Source organism: Nerophis lumbriciformis, linkage group LG36 (genome assembly GCF_033978685.3).
Source record: "Nerophis lumbriciformis linkage group LG36, RoL_Nlum_v2.1, whole genome shotgun sequence".
NCBI lineage: Eukaryota > Metazoa > Chordata > Actinopteri > Syngnathiformes > Syngnathidae > Nerophis > Nerophis lumbriciformis.
In genome coordinates, this window is record NC_084583.2 from 16,249,018 (window position 1) to 16,274,883 (window position 25,866).

A 25,866-nucleotide genomic window follows, 5' to 3' on the forward strand; every position below is an offset into this window, starting at 1 on the left:
TCCCGTCTCGCCCGAGCCAACTTTCCGTTGCCTTCTGGAAAAACTAAACCCCAGGACCAAGTCATGACAGAACATGCCGTGATCGCCCTTGACTTTTTCCTTGGTAATGGACGAGGGATGCAACAGTAAACATTATAATGATAATTTGCGATACAATTCCAGACGGTTAGTAATACTGTCTAATCTTTAAATTACCGAAAAAACGTCATTAATTAATGCATTTTAGGCAACACAAAGTCGGGCCAAAAATCACGGACTTTGCTCGGGAGATTTCCCCTCGGAGTAACCGGAGCCTATCGCTTGGTTTAACATCATTTCCCTGACCTCCCGGCGTGTGTTTAAGAGCACACTGCTGTGTTTGGATGGAGACAGGTGTGGACAATATTGGAGACACTTGTCCCCACACTAAACGTACTGTATTTTTCGGAGTATAAGTCACTCCGGAGTATTAGTCGCACCGGCCGAAAATGCATAATAAAGAAGGAAAAAAACATATATAAGTCGCACCGGAGTATAAGGCACATTTTTGGGGGGAAATGTATTTGATAAAAGCCAACAGCAAGAATAGACATTTGAAAGGCAATTTAAAATAAATGAAGAATAGTGAACAACAGGCTGAATAAGTGTACGTTATATGAGGCATAAATAACCAACTGGTATGTTAACGTAACATATTATGGTAAGAGTCATTCAAATAACTATAACATATAGAACATGCTATACGTTTACCAAACAATCTGTCACTCCTAATCGCTAAATCCCATGAAATCTTATACGTCTAGTCTCTTACGTGAATGAGATCAATAATATTTGATATTTTACGGTAATGTGTTAATAATTTCACACATAAGTTGCTCCTGAGTATAAGTCGCACCCCCGGACAAACTATGAAAAAAACTGCGACTTATAGTCCGAAAAATACGGTATACAGCGAAGGAGAAAAACTATTTGATGTTGCTTTCATTTTCTCAATACAGCGTCCATCAGCTGCTGTGACTGAGAGTTAATGAGGTGAGGAAACATGCAGCAGGTGATGTGTCGTGAACGTTGTCACAACTTGTTTATAAAGTCTTTACTTTGTTTACTGGGATGTCCACTCCTCCTTTATTTAACTGCAAACTGTATCAGTGCTAAAAAAAACATCAATACTAGATATAATGTTTTGTAATCTCATCGAACTGAACAAAGGCTGTGAAGATTGTGTATTCGATGTGAGAGGTGTCAGTCTTTATTTTTGTGGTCCAAACTGCTGTACTGAACCAAGAGAAGAACAAAGCTTATTTATTGGACTGCATTGTGTTTGATTTTAATATCAAAAAGTAAACACCAGATTTTTTTTTTTACATTACTTGTGTTTTTATCATGACAAAGGTGTTACTTCAAAAAACATTCATGTGACATAGCATTTTGTTAATTCCTTTTGTGTAGAGTTAATTCCTATGTATAAGAAAATAATGTTTGCCTTGGTGCCCTAAAATATGAGCCCTCCTTTAAGGCAACACTTGCCTTGACCTTAAAAAGTTGAAATTGGAGGCCTGATGTGCTGCTTGTTTTATTATCAAACAACTTTGGCTGTGCTCAATAAAATTTGTGACATTTTCCATTTGTTTTTGAACCGTTTTAGAATTACTGGGACCAAGATTGTTTAATCTTTATATAAACAACATTTGTAGAGTTACAAAGGACTTAAAGTTAGTTTTATTTGCAGACGACACAACTGCTTTCTGTTCAGGAGAGAACACACAGAAGATAATACAAACAATAACAGAAGAAATGAACAAATTAAAAAAATGGTTTGACAAAAACAGACTCTTTGAATCTCAGTCAAACTAAAATAATGCTATTTGGTAACAGTAGAAAAGAGCATCATACACAAATAGACGGAGTAGACATTGAAAGGGTAAAATAAACCAGATTTTTGGGAGTATTAATAGATGATAAAATGAACTGGAAATCTCATATACAAAATATACAACATAAGGTGGCAAAAAACATTTCAATAATGAATAAAGCAAAATACGTCCTTGGCCAAAAATGACTTCATATTCTCTACTGCTCGCTAGTGTTACACATACCTGCCAACTTTTGAAATCAGAAAAACCTAGTAGCCAGGGTCCAGGGGCCGCAGGCCCCGGTAGGTCCAGGACAAAGTCCTGGTGGGGGGTTCAGGTTCGCCCCCCGACGCAAAATGATTATTAGCATTCAGACAGGTTAAAATGTTGCTAAAACCATCACTTTTCTATCAGTCACAGTGACTTTTCAAAACAAAAATATTACAGCAAAAATCATATGGGTTGATTGACATGTTTATTCTGTAAGCTAACTTCAATAGTTTGAAATTATTTTGACAGTTAATGCCAGTTATCCTGTCAACCTTTCACAAGACTTCAATTTGTTGATTGAAAGTATAAACAGTATAAACACTTTTTACAGTAAAAAAATGGTAAAACAGCACTAAACAATTCCATAAAAAAAAAAAATTGGTGTCATTATTAACTTTCTGTCCAAGCTTGTATAATCTACTGCCTTGTTCAACTGTAAAAAATATCCTGTGCCTAAAATTCACATTTCTATCACAATTATCATACTGTAAACATGGTAAGCTAACTTCATTAAAATTAATAGTCCTGTCAATAGCATGGAATTACAATTCAAATGTAGTTTTTTTTGTAAGCCTTTCAAAAGAATTCCATCCATCCATCTTCTTCCGCTTATCCGAGGTCGGGTCGCGGGGGCAGCAGCCTAAGCAGGGAAGCCCAGACTTTCCTCTCCCCAGCCACTTCGTCCAGCTCCTCCCGGGGGATCCCGAGGCGTTCCCAGGCCAGCCGGGAGACATAGTCTTCCCAACGTGTCCTGGGTCTTCCCCGTGGCCTCCTACCGGTCGGACGTGCCCGAAACACCTTCCTAGGGAGGCGTTCGGGTGGCATCCTGACCAGATGCCCGAACCACCTCATCTGGCTCCTCTCGATGTGCAGGAGCAGCGGCTTTACTTTGAGCTCCCCCCGAATGACAGAGCTTCTCACCCTATCTCTAAGGGAGAGCCCCGCCACTCGGCGGAGGAAACTCATTTCGGCCGCTTGTACCCGTGATCTTGTCCTTTCGGTCATGACCCAAAGCTCATGACCATAGGTGAGGATGGGAACGTAGATCGACCGGTAAATTGAGAGCTTTGCCTTCCGGCTCAGCTCCTTCTTCACCACAACGGATCGATACAGCGTCCGCATTACTGAAGACGCCGCACCGATTCGCCTGTCGATCTCACGATCCACTCTTCCCCCACTCGTGAACAAGACTCTGAGGTACTTGAACTCCTCCACTTGGGGCAAGATCTCCTCCCCAACCCGGAGATGGCACTCCACCCTTTTCCGGGAGAGAACCATGGACTCGGACTTGGAGGTGCTGATTCTCATCCCAGTCGCTTCACACTCGGCTGCGAACCGATCCAGTGAGAGCTGAAGATCTTGGCCGGAGGAAGCCATCAGGACCACATCATCTGCAAATAGCAGAGACCTAATCCTGCAGCCACCAAACCAGATCCCCTCAACGCCCTGACTGCGCCTAGAATTCTGTCCATAAAGGTTATGAACAGAATGGGTGACAAAGGGCAGCCTTGGCGGAGTCCAACCCTCACTGGAAACGTGTCCGACTTACTGCCGGCAATGCGGACCAAGCTCTGACACTGATTATACAGGGAGCAAACTGCCACAATAAGACAGTCCGTTACCCCATACTCTCTGAGCACTCCCCACAGGACTTCCCGGGGTACAAGGTCGAATGCCTTCTCCAAGTCCAAATATGAAAAATTAATGAAAATTAATTTAAGCCATCAGACACTTGAAAAGTGGCACATCACATCTCTAATGTAATCATTTTAACTTTTCAACAGAAATAGCACTGCAAAAATATTAAGGACATACTTCTGTATTTTGGTAGTTATGCTGTCAACATTTAACAAGATTTCTTCAACTTGGACTTGAAAGCATAAATAGTATAAACACTTTTAACAGTATAACAGTACTAAACAATTCCAATAGATAACATTGGTGTCATTACCTTTTTGTGGCTAAAATCCAAAAAACGTTGAAAGTTTTCCACTTGTATCGCTAGCAACGGCATTAGACTTGTGTTTTTTTGTCCCAATGTGGTCTTTTACATCGCTAATTCCTCCGTGTCCGATCGAAAAATCTTGTCTGCACAAGGTGCAATTCGCGTAGTTTTCACCCTTTTTGGAACGGATAATTATTCCCGGATAGGCTTTTGAATATTCTTCACGGAATGACTGCAGTTTTCTTTTCGGTTTAAGACTCGTTTGCGATTTTTCTCCGGCTGATTCCATGATCGTTCGCTCGTTTGGAAACAATGGCAACTGGTGCCTCGTGCTTGGCAGCGGTGCTATAAATAGCCTCGCGCATGGCATTCGGAATGGCTCGATAGGAAGTTACGGGAAGCAGTGTCGATTGTCATTGTTGTTACGCGATTTCGTGAATAAAACTTTTTAAAAAATATTTTTTTCTAATTAATGAAAAACCGTATTTTTTATCACTGCAACCGTAGCCCGGAATAGGTTGATGAAAACCGTACTAATTACGGGAAAACCGGAGTAGTTGGCAGGTATGGTTACATATCTGAGTTATTGGTAGAAATATGGGGAAATAACTACAAATGTGCGCTACATTCGTTAACCGTGTTACAAAAAAGATCAATTAGACTGATACATAATGTTGGACATAGAGAACATACAAACACTTTGAGTCAAAAATATTAAAGTTCGATGATTAAACATTGTACTGATATGAGGTTGTTCAAAAATAATAGTGCTTACAAAGTACAAAGAAGAAGAATTATGAGAAACACTTTCAACCTTATTGAAAGTAAGATATTCTTCATCTCAGTATGTTAATAATGACTGAATTAATTCATTACATATTACAAAACTGTTGTATTACTCATTCACAGATATCATTCTATTATAAAAAAAAGTCAGTAAATGAATGTATATATTTGTAAACACTCTGAAGTGGGGCAAGGAGTAGGATTAAATAAGCTTTGCTTCTTCCTACTCCTTTTCAGACATGATGTAAAGTGAAATTAAATGAAATTGTGTGATATATCAGTGACGTGCGGTGAGGTTAATGACTGGTGAGGCACTGACTTCATCACAGTCAGATTTACAAACATATGAACCCTAAAGAGTATCTTATTCACCATTTGATTGGCAGCAGTTAACGGGTTATGTTTAAAAGCTCATACCAGCATTCTTTCCTGCTTGGCACTCAGCATCAAGGCTTGGAATCGGGGGTTAAATCACCAAAAATGATTCCGGGCGCGGCGCCGCTGCTGCCCACTGCTCCCCTCACCTCCCAGGGGGTGATCAAGGGGATGGGTCAAATGCAGAGGACAAATTTCATTACACCTAGTGTGTGTGTGACAATCATTGGTACTTTAACTTAACTTTAACGTTACACATACAAACTGTAGCACACAAAAAAGCACATTTAATAAAAAAAACGTTATTATGGTCTTACCTTTACTTAGAAATGAAGTCCACAACTAAAGCCCTCACTTAAACTTTCCACGTGCAAGATTGAATCTATTTAAAAAAAAGTGTAACCGAGGGTTTATAAATGTCGTCTATACTGTATGAAACTACAAAATAACAAACACGGAGGCTCCAGTTTACACGGGGACCACTTTATTTACTTTCTTTCAAAAACCTCTGCTCTAATACAACATGTCATCACTTCCGCTCTTGGCGCCTTCAAAATAAGAGCTCAAGGCATATACTGTATAACAGCGCATAACAGGAACTTAACATCACAAAGAGGAAAGCCCATAAAAATAGGTTACAAAAGTTATTTAATAAGAAGCCAAAAAGTGCAAAAACAATAATGTTCGTGTTGGAGGAGTTGTGAACACTAACATTATTGTTTTTGCACTTTTTGGCTTCTTATGAAATAACTTTTTTAAATAGATTCAATCTTGCACATGGAACGTTTAAGTGTGGGCTTTAGTTGATAAAACAATTCTACGGCGGGGGTGCAGGAGGCGGGGCTACTGGAGCCTCAGCCAGTGCGTCTTTTGCAGCCGTTCTATGATCGCTCAGCACAAGAAATACGTTACACACATACAGTTGTTGACAAAATACACTGTACATTATATACCTCAGCTAACTAAACTATGGAAATGTATAATATAGTTCATATAGTAATACGGTCTCACTGCACAGCAGACCAGCAGTTAGCAGAGTCCGTCCGTGTTGAGGCACTGAGTGACGTGCCTCAACTGGCTGCTGTTCACCGCACAGTCCCTTCTCAGTATTTGAACGGCAAATGTGAAAATTCAGCGATTTTGAATAAAAATAATCTAAAACTGGTGAAGTTAAATGGAAAATAATTATATAGTATAATCACTGAATACATATAACAATTTAATTAATTGTTTTTCTTTCCATGATGGCAGGTGAGGCCCCGCCTCACCTGCCTCTAGTGACTGCACGTCACTGTGATGTATTATACTGTAAGTGTGTTCATGTTCCAAATAAACTAAAGAAAGAAAGAAAGAATCATCCCTGTTCCTTTCTGTTCTGTTCCTAAAAAGGCTCTGTTGGAAAATATTGTCACATTTGTTCTAGAGATAAACCGATTACCGGCAGCGATATTAGACATATCAGTATCTGCCTTTTTTGTTTTTCATTCCTATTTTGAACTGCAAACGTTGACACTCTTCTGCCCCGCAGCATTAGACACAAGTAAAGAAGGTGTTTGTTGAATCCTCTCATGTTTGTTGCTGCTAAATTAACCACACTTAAAACATTAACTCGTTACTGGTACGACATTTCCTATAACATTTTTTTTTTGTATCATGGCAACTGATTGGCTCAGCCTCAGCCAGCCTTGATATATTCCAATACTTTAGTCAAATTTTAGTCCCAATACTTTTGTCAAGGTTTAGGCCCAAGTGTCCCAATACTTTTGTACAGTTTTCGGCGTAAGTGTCCCAAAACTTTTGTCCAGTTTAAGTCCTAAGTGTCCCAATACTTTTGTCCAATGGTAGTCCGAAGTGTCCCAATACTTATGTCAAGTTGTAGTCCTAAGTGTCCCAATACTTTTGTCAAGTTTTAGTCCTAAGTGTCCCAATACTTTTGTCAATTTCTGGTCCTAAGTGTCCCAATACTATTGACCAGTCCCAATACTTTTGTTCAGTGGTAGTCCTAAGTGTCCCAATATTTTTGTCAAGTTGTAGTCCCAAGTGTCCCAATACTTTTGTCCAGTTGTCATCCTAAGTGTCCCAATACTTTTGTCCAGTGGTAGTCATAAGTGTCCCAATACTTTTGTCCAGTGGTAGCCATAAGTGTCCCAAAACTTTTGTCTACTTTTAGTCCGAAGTGTCCCAATACTTTTGTCTAGTGTACCTACCTTGTCTGCATTGTGTGGGCACGCTGGTGCTTCCTGCTTTTAAGCAGCCATCTTAAAAAAACAGCAGCGCAGCGGTTCTTTGAAGGGTGGTAAAATCACAACCGGAGCAGTTATCAAAACTCTTTCGATAACTTTTAATCAGAAGGGTTCAATCCCTCTCCTGTGTTAGTTTGAAGCCGAAACGACAAACGCGCTCAGAGGAGATAATGTTTGAAGACAGGTGACCGGTTTTAACAAAAATTTTGTTTTGAAGGGGGAATTGCAAACTTCCTGTAGATTTTTGCTGAAGGATGTCAATGAATGAAATGTAGGTCTAAGTGAGACCTACATAGGGGTTTTTGTTTCATGTCTCTCCGACCTTCCCAATGGGAGTTACAGGCAGTTTTGTCATTTTTTTTTCCGAGGAGCAGTTTTGTCTGCGTTTTATTCAAAAATTGCGCTAGAGCACAATTTTGAGATTTGGGGTTAGGGTTTTTTTATTAGATCACAATTTTTGCCAGTCCTGATGTGTGCGTTCAGTTTGGTGAGTTTTGAAGCATGTTAAGGGGGTCAAATTACAGCTCAAAGAGGCAAAAGTGACTGTTTTTAGTACATTTTTGTCTTGAAGGGGGAATTGCCAACTTCCTGTTGATTTTTGCCCGAAGATGTAAGAGATGCTTAGAGTGCTTTCATAATGTAAAAAAAAAAAAAAAAAAAAGTATTTCGAAGGCTGTAAAATGTTTGTTATGCCCTAGTTATGAAAATATTTTATTCATAATTAATAATTCCTACTTTGCAGAAATTCATTTATAGCTGTCATGTCTTAAAACCAATTAACAGTAGTAAAATATGGATTGTACTGGTTTTCAATTTAAAATTTGGATATTTTTCCACCAGATGGCGCTACTTTCCCCCCCGTTCAAAGACTAAAGCAAAATGTCTGCGTTTTACTTGTATCTGTAGGAGTGCCTTGCAATACTAAATTGATAAGTACCATATCTTCTGGACCATAGGGCGCACTGCTGATGAGCGGCTCTATTTTCATACTTAAGGTGCATTAAAGGCGTAATTTTTCCATTTTTTTCCCCTAATATTTGAGTGGGTCCTTCCATAGTGGAAAGGTTGCACCCCGAGATCAAAAAGGTGAGTAACCCTGGCTTTAGACCACAAATAAGTGTAGTTTAAAATAATCCTAGGTCCCATTTAAAGGAATATTACCCTGGTGATGAATTGATAACAAGTGGGAAGATGCTGATGCTGTATAATCCGTCAACTGTAGAGTTGCTAGTACAGAAAAGCAACACCACCATCTAGTGGTGGCTTTAGGTTAATGCAGCACTTGTCATAATTACAATAGAAAACGTCACACAAATTTTTAAATCCTTTGGAATTCAAAGAATATTATTGGGTATTGGGTATTTAATCATATTTACAGGAAATATTCTTATAAGGGTCACATTCGATAAGTGATGAATAAACACATTTTTCATTATTTTTTTTTCTATGAAAATGATTTATTGGGATAGAGGCCTTACAAGAGTATTGTACTTACAATGTTGTTGACCCGTGACGTCTCTCAATGCTGCTCAAGCACAGTTTGTCAAATGTCCTGCAAAGAAAAAACATTTAGCATAATAGCTAGCTTGAAGCTACTGTATTTTTTGCACACTTGTTAATTACCATCAATTTAAAAGTTTGTCTACATCTATTGCCCCCCCCAATTCATGACGGATAAACGTCTTGTTTTGGTAAATACAAAAAATAGCTTTACTTCATACTTGCCAACCTTGAGAACTCCGATTTCGGGAGGTATATATATATATATATATATATATATATATATATATATATATATATATATATATGTGTGTGTGTGTGAAAAAAAAATCACAAGACTATTTCATCTCTACAGGCCTGTTTCATGAGGGGGGGGTTCCCTCAATCATCAGGAGATTTTAATGGGAGCATTCACATACCATGGTTTATATAGGGCACAGAGTGGGTGGGTACAGGCTGGCGTAGGGGCGTGGTGATTGGCTCATGTGTTACCTAGGAGGTGTTTCCGTCTGTGGCGGCATGCTGTTACAATTTCGCTGCGCTTGTTGAGGGATGACAGGTCTGGACGGTAAATAATAAACAGTTTCTCTTTCAAGCATAGGTTGCATCTTTTATTACCACTATTGTAAGGTGTGCTGGATGCAAGAATTTGCCATGTTATTGAATATTCAACATTATTGTCTTTGAGGTCCCAAATGTGTTTGCTGAGTTCTGTGGTATTCCGCAGGTTTTGGTTCTTGAAAGAAGCCTTGTGATTGTTCCATCTGGTTTTGAACTCTCCTTCGGTTAATCCTACATATGTGTCGGATGTGTTAATGTCCTTGCGTGTTACCTTAGATTGGTAGACAACTGATGTTTGTAAGCACCCCCCGTTGAGAGGGCAATCATTGAATTTGAAGAATTTGCCATGTTATTGAATATAACATGGCAAATTCTTGCATCCAGCACACCTTACAATAGTGGTAATAAAAGATGCAACCTATGCTTGAAAGAGAAACTGTTTATTATTTACCGTCCAGACCTGTCATCCCTCAACAAGCGCAGCGAAATTGTAACAGCATGCCGCCACAGACGGAAACACCTCCTAGGTAACACATGAGCCAATCACCACGCCAGCCTGTACCCACCCACTCTGTGCCCTATATAAACCATGGTATGTGAATGCTCCCATTAAAATCTCCTGATGATTGAGGGAACCCCCCCTCATGAAACAGGCCTGTAGAGATGAAATAGTCTTGTGATTTTTTTTCCCACACACACATATATTGCGCTCTACTACGGTATCGAGCACTATTCTTTGGATAACCTTATTAAGACATATATACATATATATATATATATATATATATATATATATAAATAAGAAATACTTGACTTTCAGTGAATTCTAGCTATATATATATATATATATATATATATATAAATAAAAGAAATACTTGAATTTCAGTGTTCATTTATTTACACATATACACACACATAACACTCATCTACTCATTGTTGAGTTAAGGGTTGAATTGTCCATCCTTGTTCTATTCTCTGTCACTATTTTTCTAACCATGCTGAACACCCTCTCTGATGATGCATTGATGTGTGGCACGCACAAAAGTGCTTTCATCGAATGCATTAGAGTCTGGAATCTTCCATCTCTCCCTAGCATGGCCCAAAACCGGTCAATCTTTGCTTCCCGAGGAAGATCTTCAGTGCCAAGCACTTGGTAGTCCACTACTTCTTCCCGGAGGCTATCCAGGTCCAATCGCAGCTGCGGCTTAGAACTTACAAGCTGTTATATGAGAGTAGCGTATGTGTGTGTGTGGCCCTTTAATAGGTGAGCATGTGAGATGAGTGATGTCAGTGAGTGTGTGGGCGAGAGAAGAGAGGAAGCGGTAGCGTGAGTGCTGGCGGGGACTAGTTTGTTTTGTGTTGGATTGGCTGTGTGCAAGCAATCAATAAAGCAAGATTTGCAACTAATCGCCGGACTCAGGCAGGAAAGGTGCAACAAAGCGTATTTCTTCATCTTACTCGTCGTCGGCGTCGCCACGGCTGTATCTTCCTCGTTCTTCTGCTTCGTCTCCTTGTTGTGTGCGCAGTTGTGCACTGCACTCTCTAAAAGCCGTATATGTTATTGATGTTATAGATGGCAGTATTGTCCTGTTTAAGAGTGTCACAACATTGCTGTTTACGGCAGACGAACTGCTTTACGGTAGACAAAAACATGACTGCTGTTGTTGTGTGTTGTTACCGCGCTGGGAGGACGTTAATGAAACTGCCTAACAATAAACCCACATAAGAAACCAAGGACTCGCCCTCCATCATTCTACAGTTATAACGTGATTGGGCAGGCACGCTGTTTATATCGTGGGAAAGCGGACTCAGGTCCTCATGGAGGGGGCGTGGCCTCCAGCTCCGCCTGAATTTCGGGAGATTTTAGGGAGAAAATTTGTCCCGGGAGTTTTTCGGGAGAGGCGCTGAATTTCGGGAGTCTCCCGGAAAATCCAGGAGGGTTGGCAAGTATGCTTTACTTACCTTAATTTTTTTTTAAAGTTCACCTGTGCGCTCTTCCGTTAATTACCCAAGCATGAACCACGGGCTGGGCTGCAAACACGTGACCTTACAGGCACTTCAGGTTTTTGCCGTGGGCGGGGCAGCCGTAAGACACGCCCACCATGCAGGGGCTCACATTGTTTACCTGTGGACCAGCTTTATTATTCATATTACGGACTGTAAAAAAAAAAATAGAGAAAATGGATGAATGGACAATAATTTTGTTATACTTTCTCTGGTAAATTCTGAACGCCTCCCTGGGTATGTGTTTCGGGCACGTCCGACCGGTAGGAGGCCACGGGGAAGACCCAGGACACGTTGGGAAGACTGGGTCTCCCGGCTGGCCTGGGAACGCCTCGGGATCCCCCCCGGGAGGAGCTGGACGAAGTGGCTGGGGAGAGGGAAGTCTGGGCTTCCCTGCTTAGGCTGCTGCCCCCGCGACCCCACCTCGGATAAGCGGAAGAAGATGGATGGATGGATGGAAAATTCTGTTCATTTTTTTAGACCTCAAAAGTATGACTGCGCTAAGGGGAATACAAAAAGTAAAAGTTTAAAAAGTTCATATCAAGCTTTTTATTTGGTATACAGATTCATACATTTATACAGTATATATATATATAGATATATTTATATATCATGTGCCACTGCAAAGTCACAAACTAAGAAAATAAAAGGGACCCAAATATATATATATATATGTGCTTAGTTTTGAATGAGTGCTGTGAAGTGCTAGTAACAAGTTAAGACAGGAATGAGGTAAATGCCAGGCAGGACTATCACACTCGCGGTATAAAAAGGAAAAAAGTTGCCCATTCATTATCAGCTTTATAGACAGAAACACACTGATTAGATAGGTTAACTGAGAAGAATAGTGGGGGGAGTGGACCCTTCATGTCAACGTAGAGGAAGAGGAGTTAATTTCATAACACACACTGAATACTGTATGTACATAAAGACAAATAGTGCATGAAAGAAGAATAGAATCACTCACTCATGAGAAGTTGTATGTGACACACACACACACACGCACAATGAGGAGGAGTATGCTCAGGAAGTGATGTGTGTCTGCAATGATGCTCATGTCAAAAGAGATGAGCCAGGCAGTGCTGAACATGTCTAAGACATTCTATATCGGAGTGTGATCATTCAGAGTCTCTCTGAACCTCTGAGGCGTCGGCTCGGCAGATGGGACACGTCCGATTGGCCTGTGGAAAGAGGAGGCGGGGCTTCAGTTCACGTCGCCAGGTTGGCAGCCCGCTAAATGCACAAGCAGCCGGTAGAGCGTCGACTGTGTTTTCTGGACCATAGGGCGCACCGGATTATAAGGCGTACTGCCGGATTATAAGGCGCATTAAAGGAGTCATATTATGATTTTTGGTCTACATAACATGTTATGGTGGTTCTTTGGTCAAAATGTTGCATAGATGTTTTACTAGGGGTGTAACGGTATTTGTATTGAACCGTTTCGGTACGGGGGTTTCGGTTCGGTTCGGAGGTGGCACAACACACGGCATGTTAGCAGCTAATGGGCGAGGATAGACTGACCATACGTCCTCTTTTCACCAGACATGTCCTCTTTTGCGGAGTTGTCAGGGCGGAGTTTCTTAAATGCCTCAAATGTCCGGCATTTTGAGTTAGGGTTAGGTGTATTTTCAATGTACGTTTAGGGTTAAGAAGGGGTTAAAAACAAAAATTGAGTGCTCAGCAGCATTGGTGAGGGAGGGGCAGAGACAGAGAGAGAGAGAGAGTTATGATAAACGCGCATGTGTCGCCAGGCTCTGCTTTTTATCCATAGATTTATCAGATTAAATTTTTTTATTATCTATAGCAGGGGTGTCAAAAGTGTGCCCCGGAGGCCATTTGCGGCCCACAGCTAATGTTTTAAAGGCCCACGGCACATTCTAAAAATACTATTAAAATAAACAAAAACATAACAAAGGTGAAATAAAAAAGCTTAAATATAATTTAGAAAAAGTTGCAATGTTGACTAATAAAACAAAGCTGTTTTTTTTTTTTTCTTTCAAACTGTCATTGCTCAAAACATAATATTGAATCAAAATCAATGTTATTATGAATTATTGACCTATCCAAGGTTCCCATTACTTCACACCAAATATTCCACTAAGAAAAATATTTTTGGTGGAAGATTTTGCAAATTTGGTAAATAAATAACCCAAAAATTTATATTTTGTTGTTTTCTTACTGTACCGAAAATGAACCGAACCGTGACCTCTAAACCGAAATTTTTGTGTACCGTTACACCCCTATGTTTTACAAATCATCTTCAAGTTGCTTTCTGACAGTCGCTTTTGTGGGCGGTCTTATTTACGTGTCTCCATTTCGACGTGAAAGAAGTGTCAAAAGATGACGCTAACTGTTTTAATGACATTCAGACTTTACTTCAATCAATAAAGGGAGCAGCATCTTCTCATCCGTGGCTCACTAGTGCAACAACAACAACAACGCCCGAAATGTGTCCCGTGAAAAACCGTCTCTCTAATAACTAAAGTTCCTTGGGTGAATAATGTAAACTCACTACACCGGTATGTTTTAGTGCTTTCATGGCGAGTTTACTGACAGATATAAGTAAGAACTTTACACTACTTTATATTAGAAATGGCAACAGCGGAGGATGAATGTCCCATAACAAGAAGATAGAGGAAAAAGAAGAAGCTTATCAACTACAGTGGGGGAAGTGCGCACATTTTCAGGACTTATGCAGATCCCAAATACACATCAGCAGGTACCAGAAGGTAAGAAAAGTTGGTTTTGCATAATATTGTGAAACAAAACACCAGATAATATGTCTGCTAATGGGTGCCATTTTGCGATCCTTATACACACCATAGTAATACTCGTATCTCTGACTAAGGTAGACGTAATGGGTCGACAATCCATCAAGCGGCCTTTTCTTTGAACTGTTTTGTAACCAAAGGCGATGGCTGTTTACGACCCCCCCTCCCTTAGAAACAGCTGTTGCCATGTAATCAGGGAAAGTCCAGGGAGGCGTACAATCTTTCGTCAGAGCGTGGTGGGAGACTGCGCTAGAGTACAGCCCAGACGTTTCTCCTCAATTGAGCCAAATTTCATTCTGTCTCTGTTCAATTCCTTGCTTCTTTGTCTGTTTAATAGATGTCATCAGTATTTGAACCTGACAGTCATACTAAAACAGTTTGACAAATTTTGGAGCGCCGTGTGTAATGTTCTTTATTTTCAATGGAACATTCAAAATGTTGGTGTTGTTTACTTGAGTTATATTGCAGTCTACATGTATCTCTTATGTATGACTGCCATCTACTGGTCACACTTATTACACCATGTACCAAATACAATACCTTCGAGGTCAGTAAGCACAACCAGAATTATTCCGTACCTTAGGCGCACCGGGTTATAAAGCACACTGTCGATTTTTGAGGATATGAAAGGATTTTAAGTGCGCCTTATAGTCCGAAAAATACGGTAAATTTCAAAATGTAATGCAACATGCAGGACTAAATTGCCTGCCAGTTAGGATTGGGATGGTGTATGTTGTATCACCCAGCACTTACCCTCAGCCACTTGTCCACACACTTGCCGTGGAACTCGTGGCTGCAGGGGAGAACTCGCAGCAGTTGTCGAGACTCAAAGTCACTCATACACACCACGCAGCTGGAAGACAAGCGGACACTTTCAAAAGAGCGTCTACTTATGGACATGTTACACGTGTGCCACGGTCACTTACAGTGTTTGTTCCGACTGGTGGTTATTTGGGTTGAAGCGATAAGATGGAAGCTGCTCGATGTCTCCCTTGGTCAGACCTCGCAGTTTGGCCTCACCGAGACGCTCAGCGAGATTGAGGAGAGCCTGCGGCAGAAGATGGATGGCATCCAGGTACAATTCAGTTCACTTAGGGACTAGGGATGGAGGACAACCTCAAATCTGTTGTGAGATATACAGTAACTTTTTTCCAGGAAAAGATTCATTTAATTAGTCACTGTTCCCATCGTTGCAACGCCGTTGGAAGAATGTGAAGAATGTGAAGAGGCTCGTTACTACCAGGCATGTGATTTGAACTTAATGAAGAAGACTGAAAATAAGCCAGGTGTCTGGGGGGCAAGGACAAGGGGGGACTACCCCCATCACTTAAAGTCCTGGTTTTTCAGCAATTGAACATGCAAAAACTAGCAAAGAAAAGCACATATTAAAGATGTTTTAGTCTTTAAAGAATTGAAAAATGATCAACAGAGTTGACAGATTCATCCAAATGAAACACTGTGTTTCAATAACTGTTATTTAGTCACTACACTAATTATGTTCCCATCCACAGGAACCACATGGGTTAGCCTACTCTATACAGTATTTACAACCTTACTAGTGTTCACACACTATTATGTTAGATCCACTATGGACTGGACTCTCACACTATTATGTTAGATCCACTATGGACTGGACTCTCACAATATTATGTTAGATCCACTATGGACTGGACTCTCTCACTATTATGTTAGATCCACTATGGACTGGACTCTCTCACTATTATGTTAGATCCACTATGGACTGGACTCTCACTATTATGTTAGATCCACTATGGACTGGACTCTCTCACTATTATGTTAGATCCACTATGGACTGGACTCTCACTATTATGTTAGATCCACTATGGACTGGACTCTCACTATTATGTTAGATCCACTATGGACTGGACTCTCACACTATTATGTTAGATCCACTATGGACTGGACTCTCACACTATTATGTTAGATCCACTATGGACTGGACTCTCACACTATTATGTTAGATCCACTATGGACTGGACTCTCACACTATTATGTTAGATCCACTATGGACTGGACTCTCACACTATTATGTTAGATCCACTATGGACTGGACACTCACACTATTATGTTAGATCCACTATGGACTGGACTCTCACACTATTATGTTAGATCCACTATGGACTGGACTCTCACACTATTATGTTAGATCCACTATGGACTGGACTCTCACACTATTATGTTAGATCCACTATGGACTGGACTCTCACACTATTATGTTAGATCCACTATGGACTGGACTCTAAAACATTACGTTAGATCCACTATGCACTGGACTCTCACAATATTATGTTAGACCCACTATGGACTGGACTCTAAAATATTTAATATGCTAGATCCACTATGGACTGGACTCTCACACTATTATGTTAGATTCACTATGGACTGGACTCTCACACTATTATGTTAGATCCACTATGGACTAGACTCTCACTATTATGTTAGATCCACTATGGACTGGACACTCACATTCTTATGTTAGATCCACTATGGACTGGACTCTCACACTATTATGTTAGATCCACTATGGACTGGACTCTCACTATTATGTTAGATCCACTATGGACTGGACTCTCACACTACTATGTTAGATCCACTATGGACTGGACTCTCACAATATTATGTTAGATCCACTATGGACTGGACTCTCACTATTATGTTAGATCCACTATGGACTGGACTCTCACACTATTATGTTAGATCCACTATGGACTGGACTCTCACACTATTATGTTCGATCCACTATGGACTGGACTCACACTATTATGTTAGATCCACTATGGACTGGACTCTCACTATTATGTTAGATCCACTATGGGCTGGGCTCTCACACTATTATGTTAGATCCACTATGGACTGGACTCTCTCACTATTATGTTAGATCCACTATGGACTGGACTCTCACAATTATGTTAGATCCACTATGGACTGGACTCTCACTATTATGTTAGATCCACTATGGACTGGACTCTTACACTATTATGTTAGATCCACTATGGACTGGACTCTCACACTATTATGTTAGATCCACTATGGACTGGACTCTCACACTATTACGTTGTGGCTTGTGCAGCCCTTTGAGACACTTGTGATTTAGGGCTATATAAATAAACATTGATTGATTGATATGTTTATTATCAGAATGTCATCCAGGAACATTTTTAAAAGGTTTACTTGAATGCATGTCATGTATTTGCCCAAAACTTAACACGTTTTTTTCAAGCTGTATTTTGGTAGACAGAGCATTGCACTACTTAAATGTTCCCTTGTGTCTTTTTACCCAAGTTTTGTACTTTCAATATTTAAGGTTTAACAAGCACTGACCTCATAATTTTCAACCTCTCCATCGTCCACATCCAACTCCAGGCTGATTGCAGGACCAGTGGGCTGGACTGGCAGCATGGATCTACCAAGAGAAAGGCACAAGGTTCTATGTCTAGATATGTTTCAATCAGACTGATCTTTCTGGTGATCCACTCACAGGAAGTAAGGCAGGAGGCTGGGGTGGTAAGGCGAAGGGGGTAGTGGCTGCTGCGAGCGGTACCGTCGCCCGGCCAGACGGCGAGAGATGAAGTTCGGGTAGGACTAGAAGACGCACAAGAGTTTGTTGACATTAGCTGGCTTTGAGCCGAGGTAAACAACTTGTTGTGGAACTCACCACTCCAAAGAACTCCTGAGGCAGGGGCTCATGGGAGAGGAAGTGGAGCTGAGTGGAGTGTGGGGTGAGGGCCGGGTGGGTGGCAGGGGGGTAGTGGAGCCCCGCGCCCAAAGACAGGTGTTCTCCCAGCAGCTCCACGTCGTTCTCTATCCTCTGTAATGGCTACAGGAGGCAAAGAATACATTGAACATCCATTCATGGAATCTAACACAATAGTGAGAGTCCAGTTTATAGTCGATCTAACATAATAGTGAGAGTCCAGTCCATAGTGGATCTAACATTATAGTGTGAGAGTCCTGTCCATAGTGGATCTAACATAATAGTGAGAGTCCAGTCCATAGTGGATCTAACATAATAGTGTGAGAGTCCAGTCCATAGTGGATCTGACATAATAGTGAGAGTCCAGTCCATAGTGGATCTAACATAATAGTGAGAGTCCAGTCCATAGTGGATCTAACATAATAGTGAGAGAGTCCAGTTTATAGTGGATCTAACATAATAGTGAGAGAGTCCTGTCCATAGTGGATCTAACATAATAGTGAGAGTCCAGTCCATAGTGGATCTAACATAATAGTGTGAGAGTCCAGTCCATAGTGGATCTGACATAATAGTGAGAGTCCAGTCCATAGTGGATCTAACATAATAGTGAGAGTCCAGTCCATAGTGGATCTAACATAATAGTGAGAGAGTCCAGTTTATAGTGGATCTAACATAATAGTGAGAGTCCAGTCCATAGTGGATCTAACATAATAGTGTGAGAGTCCAGTCCATAGTGGATCTGACATAATAGTGAGAGTCCAGTCCATAGTGGATCTAACATAATAGTGAGAGTCCAGTCCATAGTGGATCTAACATAATAGTGAGAGAGTCCAGTTTATAGTGGATCTAACATAATAGTGAGAGTCCAGTCCATAGTGGATCTAACATAATAGTGAGAGTCCAGTCCATAGTGGATCTAACATAATAGTGAGAGTCCAGTCCATAGTGGATCTAACATAATAGTGAGAGTCCAGTCCATAGTGGATCTAACATAATAGTGAGAGTCCAGTCCATAGTGGATCTAACATAATAGTGAGAGTCCAGTCCATAGTGGATCTAACATAATAGTGAGAGTCCAGTCCATAGTGGATCTAACATAATAGTGAGAGAGTCCAGTTTATAGTGGATCTAACATAATAGTGAGAGTCCAGTCCATAGTGGATCTAACATAATAGTGAGAGTCCAGTCCATAGTGGATCTAACATAATAGTGAGAGTCCAGTCCATAGTGGATCTAGCATAATAGTGTGAGAGTCCAGTCCATAGTGGATCTAACATAATAGTGAGAGTCCAGTCCATAGTGGATCTAGCATAAAATTGTGAGAGTCCAGTCCATAGTGGATCTAACATAATAGTGAGAGAATCCAGTTTATAGTGGATCTAACATAATAGTGAGAGTCCAGTCCATAGTGGATCTAACATAATAGTGAGAGTCCAGTCCATAGTGGATCTAACATAATAGTGAGAGTCCAGTCCATAGTGGATCTAACATAATAGTGAGAGTCCAGTCCATAGTGGATCTAACATAATAGTGAGAGTCCAGTCCATAGTGGATCTAACATAATAGTGAGAGTCCAGTCCATAGTGGATCTAACATACCGTAATAGTGAGAGAGTCCAGTCCATAGTGGATCTAACATAATAGTGAGAGAGTCCAGTCCATAGTGGATCTAACATAATAGTGAGAGTCCAGTGCATAGTGGATCTAACATAATAGTGAGAGTCCAGTCCATAGTGGATCTAACATAATAGTGAGAGTCCAGTCCATAGTGGGGCCAGCAGGAGATCATCTTGAGTGGAGACAGGTCTCAAGTGTGCTGATATGACAATGAAGTTCCTTGAATCCCAAGTGAAACTAGGTTTACATCTGAAATGTATTGTTCCTTATAAAAAAATATACAGGAATACATCGTCTCATACTTCATTTCAGACATATTTAGTCTCGTATATAAGTCCATTTGGTGGACAAATGGTGGTTTAGGCTTTTGTCACACAGTATGCTGTTTGTTGGAACATTAATGACAGTAAGAGTGCTTTAAAGTGCATAACAAGCCCAAAAGCACACTTGTTCTCACCACAGTTATATTTTGCTGCAATGTGGCTGTCTGGGAACATGTTGGCTGTAAAAAGACGGCTCGTGTCCTCAGATGACTTAAATAATAGCATGAATTCACACATTTCCGTGCCTGCAGTATCTCGGCTTTGAGGACTTTATTCTTGGCAGAGAAGTACAAAGTTGTCTGTTTCGTTGCTGTGGAAACCAAAGCAGTGCTGCTGGCATTTATGAACTCACCGAGTATTGCGCTGCGATCAACTGTGGCTACAGTTTCCTGCTTTTTTTCCCCCTTCAAGTGGCTACCGAGCTTTGCCTCAGCCATATTACGAATGTTTTACAGCACAGTTTGCATGTAGCACGACTTGGAGCAGTGTCTTTTGCCTGCCAAAATGTATATTTATCCTCAAAAAGCCATGTTTTATTGAAGCTGACCTTCGCTGGCATTTTTTCACCATCGTCACTTTGCAACTAGCGAGTGGGCGTTCCTGCAGATCCTTGCACTTGCACGTCACATGCTCACACGGACTAGACCCAATACATTTTTCACACCACCTCATCGTGACGGTCCGTAGCAAGTTACGTTTCCTGACAACACATCAACTTTGTTTAGATTAAGGAGACTCAAGACATAGAATGGAACCTCGATTTACAAACTTAATTGGTTCTTCAACATAGGTCGCCAACCAAAACGTTTGTATAATAAAGCTGAGTTCCCCGTACATAAACAATGTAAACATAATTGGTTCTAGCCTTGACAAAAGGCTCCATTTTAGTAAAAAACTGCATGCTTTGAAGACACTTAAGTGTTATATATATATATTTTTTTTTTTTTTCTTTTCCCCAGACCAACATAATGGGGTAATGGCTCAACAATCTACTTTCTTATCCAAACACAACAACATTATAGCAAGCTTACCGTATTTTTCGGACTATAAGTCGCAGTTTTTTTCATAGTTTGGCCGGGGGTGCGATTTATGTGTGAAATGATTAACACATTAGCGTAAAATATCAAATAATATTATTTATCTCATTCACGTAAGCGACTAGACCAGGGGTCGGCAACCCAAAATGTTGAAAGAGCCATATTGGACCAAAAGTACAAAAACAAATCTGTCTGGAGCCTCAAAAAATTAAAAGCCATATTACATACAGATAGTGTGTCATGAGATATACATTGAATTAAGATGACTTAAAGGAAACTAAATGAGCTCAAATATACCTACAAATGAGGCATAATGATGCAATATGTACATATAGCTAGCTTAACTAGCATGTTAGCATCGATTAGCTTGCAGTCTTGCAGTGACCAAATATGCCTGATTAGCACTCCACACAAGTCGATAACATCAACAAAACTCACCTTTGTGCATTCATGCACAACGTTAAAAGTTTGGTGGACAAAATGAGACAGAAAAAGAAGTGGCATAAAACACGTCCTAGAAAGTCGGAGAAAGTTATACATGTAAACAAACTACGGCGAGTTCAAGGACCGCCAAAATTAGTAGGACAAAACGGCGCTCGCCAAATACTGGAATCAGTGAAGCATGTTTAATATAAACAGTGTGCTTTATAACAATTAGGGATGTTTGTGTCATGTTTGTCCTCCTACAGAAACCATATTAACACAAAAAATATATTTTTTCCCCCTCATCTTTTTCCATTTTTCATACATTTTTGAAAAAGCTCCAAAGAGCCACTAGGGCGGCGCTAAAGCCGCGGGTTGCCGACCCCCGGACTAGACGTATAAGATTTCATGGGATTGAGCGATTAGGAGTGACAGATTGTTTGGTAAACGTATAGCATGTTCTATATGTTATAGTTATTTGAATGACTCTTACCATAATATGTTACGTTAACATAACAGTTGGTTATTTATGCCTCATATAACGTACACTTATTCAGCCTGTTGTTCACTATTCTTCATTTATTTTAAATTGCCTTTCAAATGTCTATTCTTGCTGTTGGATTTTATCAAATACACTTCCCCAAAAAATGCGATTTATATTCTAGTGCAGGGGTGCTCATTACGTCGATCGCGAGCTACCGGTCGATCATGGAGGGTGTGTCAGTCGATCACCAGCCAGGCATTAAAAAAATAGTCCTAAAAATGAGCGATCATAAATCTTCACTATGACGTCACTTTCGTCACTTGATTGACATTCACGACACCCGAGGGTCTTCTGAGATGAGCTTGTGCACAAGCTAGCAAGCTACGGAGTTTGCCGACAATGTATTTCTTGTAAAGTGTATACAAAGGAGTACGGAAGCTGGACAAATAAGATGCCAAAAACCAACCACTTTCATGTGGTATTGGACAGAAAGGAGGACTTTTTTTCTCCTGCATTAGAAAATGTGGACGTTATCCGCACCACTGTCTGATTCCAATCAATGCAAGTCATCAGAATCAGGTAATACACCAACTTATATTCTTGTCTTCATGAAAGAAAGGAATCTATATGTGTTAAACATGCTTGTATTATCTTTAAACACTTTTAACTTATTAACAATATTAATTATATGTGTTAAACATGCTTGTATTATCTTTAAACACCTTTAACTTATTAACAATATTAACTATATGTGTTAAACATGCTTGTATTATCATTAAACACCTTTGACTTGTTAACAATATTAACTATATGTGTTAAACATGATTGTATTATCTTTAAACACCTTTAACTTGTTAACAATATTAACTATGTGTTAAACATGCTTGTATTATCTTTAACCACCTTTAAGTTGTTATCAATATTAACTATATGTGTTAAACATTCTTGTATTATCATTAAACCCCTTTAATTTATTAACAATATTAACTATATGTGTTAAACATGCTTGCATTATCTTTAAACACCTTTAACTTGTTAACAATATTAACTGTGTTAAACATGCTTGCATTATCATTAAACACCTTTAACTTATTAACAATATTAACTATATGTGTTAAACATGCTTGCATTATCATTAAACACCTTTAACTTGTTAACAAAAACATATACCTCATAAATAATTAAATATAAATTATATATATGAATGAGGTAGATCCCCACGACTTGATCAATTGAAAAGTAGCTCGCCTGCAGAAAAAGTGTGAGCACCCCTGCTCTAGTGCGACTTATATATGTTTTTTTCCTTCTTTATTATGCATTTTCGGCCGGTGCGACTTATAGTCCGAAAAATACGGTATTTGTATTGAACCGTTTCGGTACGGGGGTTCCGGTTTGGTGGTGTACCGAACTAGTTTCCACACGGACATATCAAGTAGCGTAACGCACGTTGTGTAAACAATGCACACCGAGGCGCAACACACGGCATGCTAGCAGCTAACGGGCTACGATAGACTGACCATACGTCCTCTTTTGCGTAGCTGTCAGGGCGGAGTTTCTTAAATGCCTCAAATGTCCGGCATTTTGAGTTATTTATTTAATAAAACTACCTTAACATTTGACAACCAAACAATTACACAAGGCGAATCAGTAAAGAATCTGGGTATTATCTTCCACCCAACTCTCTCGTTTGAGTCACACCTTAATAGTGTTAATAAAACGGCTTTCTTTCATCTCCGTAATATCGCTAAAATTTGTTCTATTTTATCCACTAGCGACGCTGAGATCATTATTCATGCGTTCGTTATGTCTCGTCTCGACTACTGTAACGTATTATTTTCGGGTCTCCCTATATCTAGCATTAAAAGATTACAATTGGTACAAAATGCGGCTGCTAGACTTTTGACAAGAACAAGAAAGTTTGATCATATTACGCCTATACTGGCTCACCTGCACTGGCTTCCTGTGCACTTAAGATGTGACTTTAAGGTTTTACTACTTACGTATAAAATACTACACGGTCTAGCTCCGTCCTATCTTGTCGATTGCATTGTACCATATGTCCCGGCAAGAAATCTGCGTTCAAAGAACTCCGGCTTATTAGTGATTCCCAGAGTCCAAAAAAAGTCTGCGGGCTATAGAGCGTTTTCTATTCGGGCTCCAGTACTATGGAATGCCCTCCCGGTAACAATTAGAGATGCTACCTCAGTAGAAGCATTTAAGTCCCATCTTAAAACTCATTTGTATACTCTAGCCTTTAAATAGCCCCCCTTTTAGACCAGTTGATCTGCCGTTTCTTTTCTTTTCTCCTCTGCTCCCCTCTTCCTTGTGGAGGGGGGGGGGACACAGGTCCGGTGGCCATGGATGAAGTGCTGGCTGTCCAGAGTCGGGACCCGGGGTGGACCGCTCGCCTGTGCATCGGCTGGAAACATCTCTGCGCTGCTGACCCGTCTCCACTCGGGATGGTGTCCTGCTGGCCCCACTATGGACTGGACTCTTACTATTATGTTGGATCCACTATGGACTGGACTCTCACAATATTATGTCAGACCCACTCGACATCCATTGCATTCGGTCTCCCCTAGAGGGGGGCGGTTACCCACATATGCGGTCCTCTCCAAGGTTTCTCATAGTCATTCACATCGACGTCCCACTGGGGTGAGTTTTTCCTTGCCCTTATGTGGGCTCTGTACCGAGGGTGTCGCTGTGGCTTGTGCAGCCCTTTGAGACACTTGTGATTTAGGGCTATATAAATAAACATTGATTGATTGACATTGAGTTAGGGTTACGTGTATTTTCAATGTACGTTCAGGGTTAAGAAGGGGTTAAAAACAAAACAAATTGTGCGAGCAGCAGCATTGGTGAGGGAGGGGCAGAGACAGAGAGAGAGAGAGAGTTATGATAAACGCGCATGCGTCGCCAGGCTCTGCTTTTTATCCATAGATTTATCACATTTAATTTTTTATTATCTATAGCAGGGGTGTTAAAAGTGTGCCCCGGAGGCCATTTGCGGCCCACAGCTAATGTTTTAAAGGCCCACGGCACATTCTACAAATACTATTAAAATAAACAAAAACATAACAAAAGTGAAATAAAAAAGCTTAAAGGTTAAATGTAATTTAGAAAAAGTTTTTTTTTCTTTCAAACTGTTATTGCTCAAAACATAATATTTAATCAAAATCAATGTTATTATGAATTATTGACCTATTCAAGGTTCCCATTACTTCACACCAAATATTACACTAAGAAAAATATTTTTGGTGGAAGACTTTGCAAATTTGGTAAATAAATAACCCAAAAATATTTATTTTGTTGTTTTCTTACTGTACCGAAAATGAACCGAATCGTGACCTCTAAACCGAGGTACGTACCGAACCAAAATTTTTGTGTACCGTTACACCCCTAAGATAAAGACATAATAAAATAAGACTAAAAGAAACTTGAATAGGTTTGCTTCTCTAAATTGTGGGTGGTCACGTGGCTTCACACAAGGTGTCAACAATCCAAATCACTCACTGATCGGGCCTGCTGTGTCGTGTAGGGTCCAAACTGGCCAGGTTGCGGCAGGTGAGGTGCATGGTGGGAGAGGTGTGTGGGAGGATGAGGGAGGTGGGGAGGAGGCAGGAGGAAGGTGGGGTCACTGGACAGCAGAGAGGGGAAGGGGTAGGGAATAGGAAGGTGCTGCACGGAGCACGTCTGCAAGACCTAATGGACAGCAAAGAACAATTCAATAGGACATAAACATTGTGTACATTTAGCTGGAATACATTTCTTACACCCAAACTCACAGGAGGAGGGACGCTGCAGACGGGGTAATGCTGTCCACTGAACACTACAGAGCATGCTGGGATTTGTTGCGAGGCTGAACGGGGCGGCAGGCCAGGTGGAGCCCCCGAGAGAGACACGGGGTATGAAACCGGAGCTGAACCCTAATAAAGGAGAGTGAGCTTTGTCGGCCATTTTAAGCAGCTAAACAGGTCACCA

General features: G+C 40.5%; 1 protein-coding gene across 2 annotated transcripts in view; it reads right to left on the bottom strand.

The window, feature by feature from the left end:
* Positions 1-12,050: 12,050 nt before the first annotated feature.
* The window catches only part of LOC133576709 (E3 ubiquitin-protein ligase RNF38-like), a 65,113-nt gene continuing 51,297 nt past the window's right edge, over positions 12,051-25,866 (bottom strand). For both annotated transcript variants that reach the window (XM_061930030.2, XM_061930031.2), the window contains exons 5-12: positions 25,671-25,811; positions 25,399-25,587; positions 17,964-18,125; positions 17,787-17,890; positions 17,630-17,711; positions 15,214-15,335; positions 15,041-15,140; positions 12,051-12,697 (exon numbers count right to left, since the gene is read on the bottom strand). In XM_061930030.2, the coding sequence (XP_061786014.2) occupies positions 12,635-12,697; positions 15,041-15,140; positions 15,214-15,335; positions 17,630-17,711; positions 17,787-17,890; positions 17,964-18,125; positions 25,399-25,587; positions 25,671-25,811 (963 nt within the window). In that variant the 3' untranslated portion in view covers positions 12,051-12,634. The remainder of the gene's footprint in view (positions 12,698-15,040; positions 15,141-15,213; positions 15,336-17,629; positions 17,712-17,786; positions 17,891-17,963; positions 18,126-25,398; positions 25,588-25,670; positions 25,812-25,866) is intronic.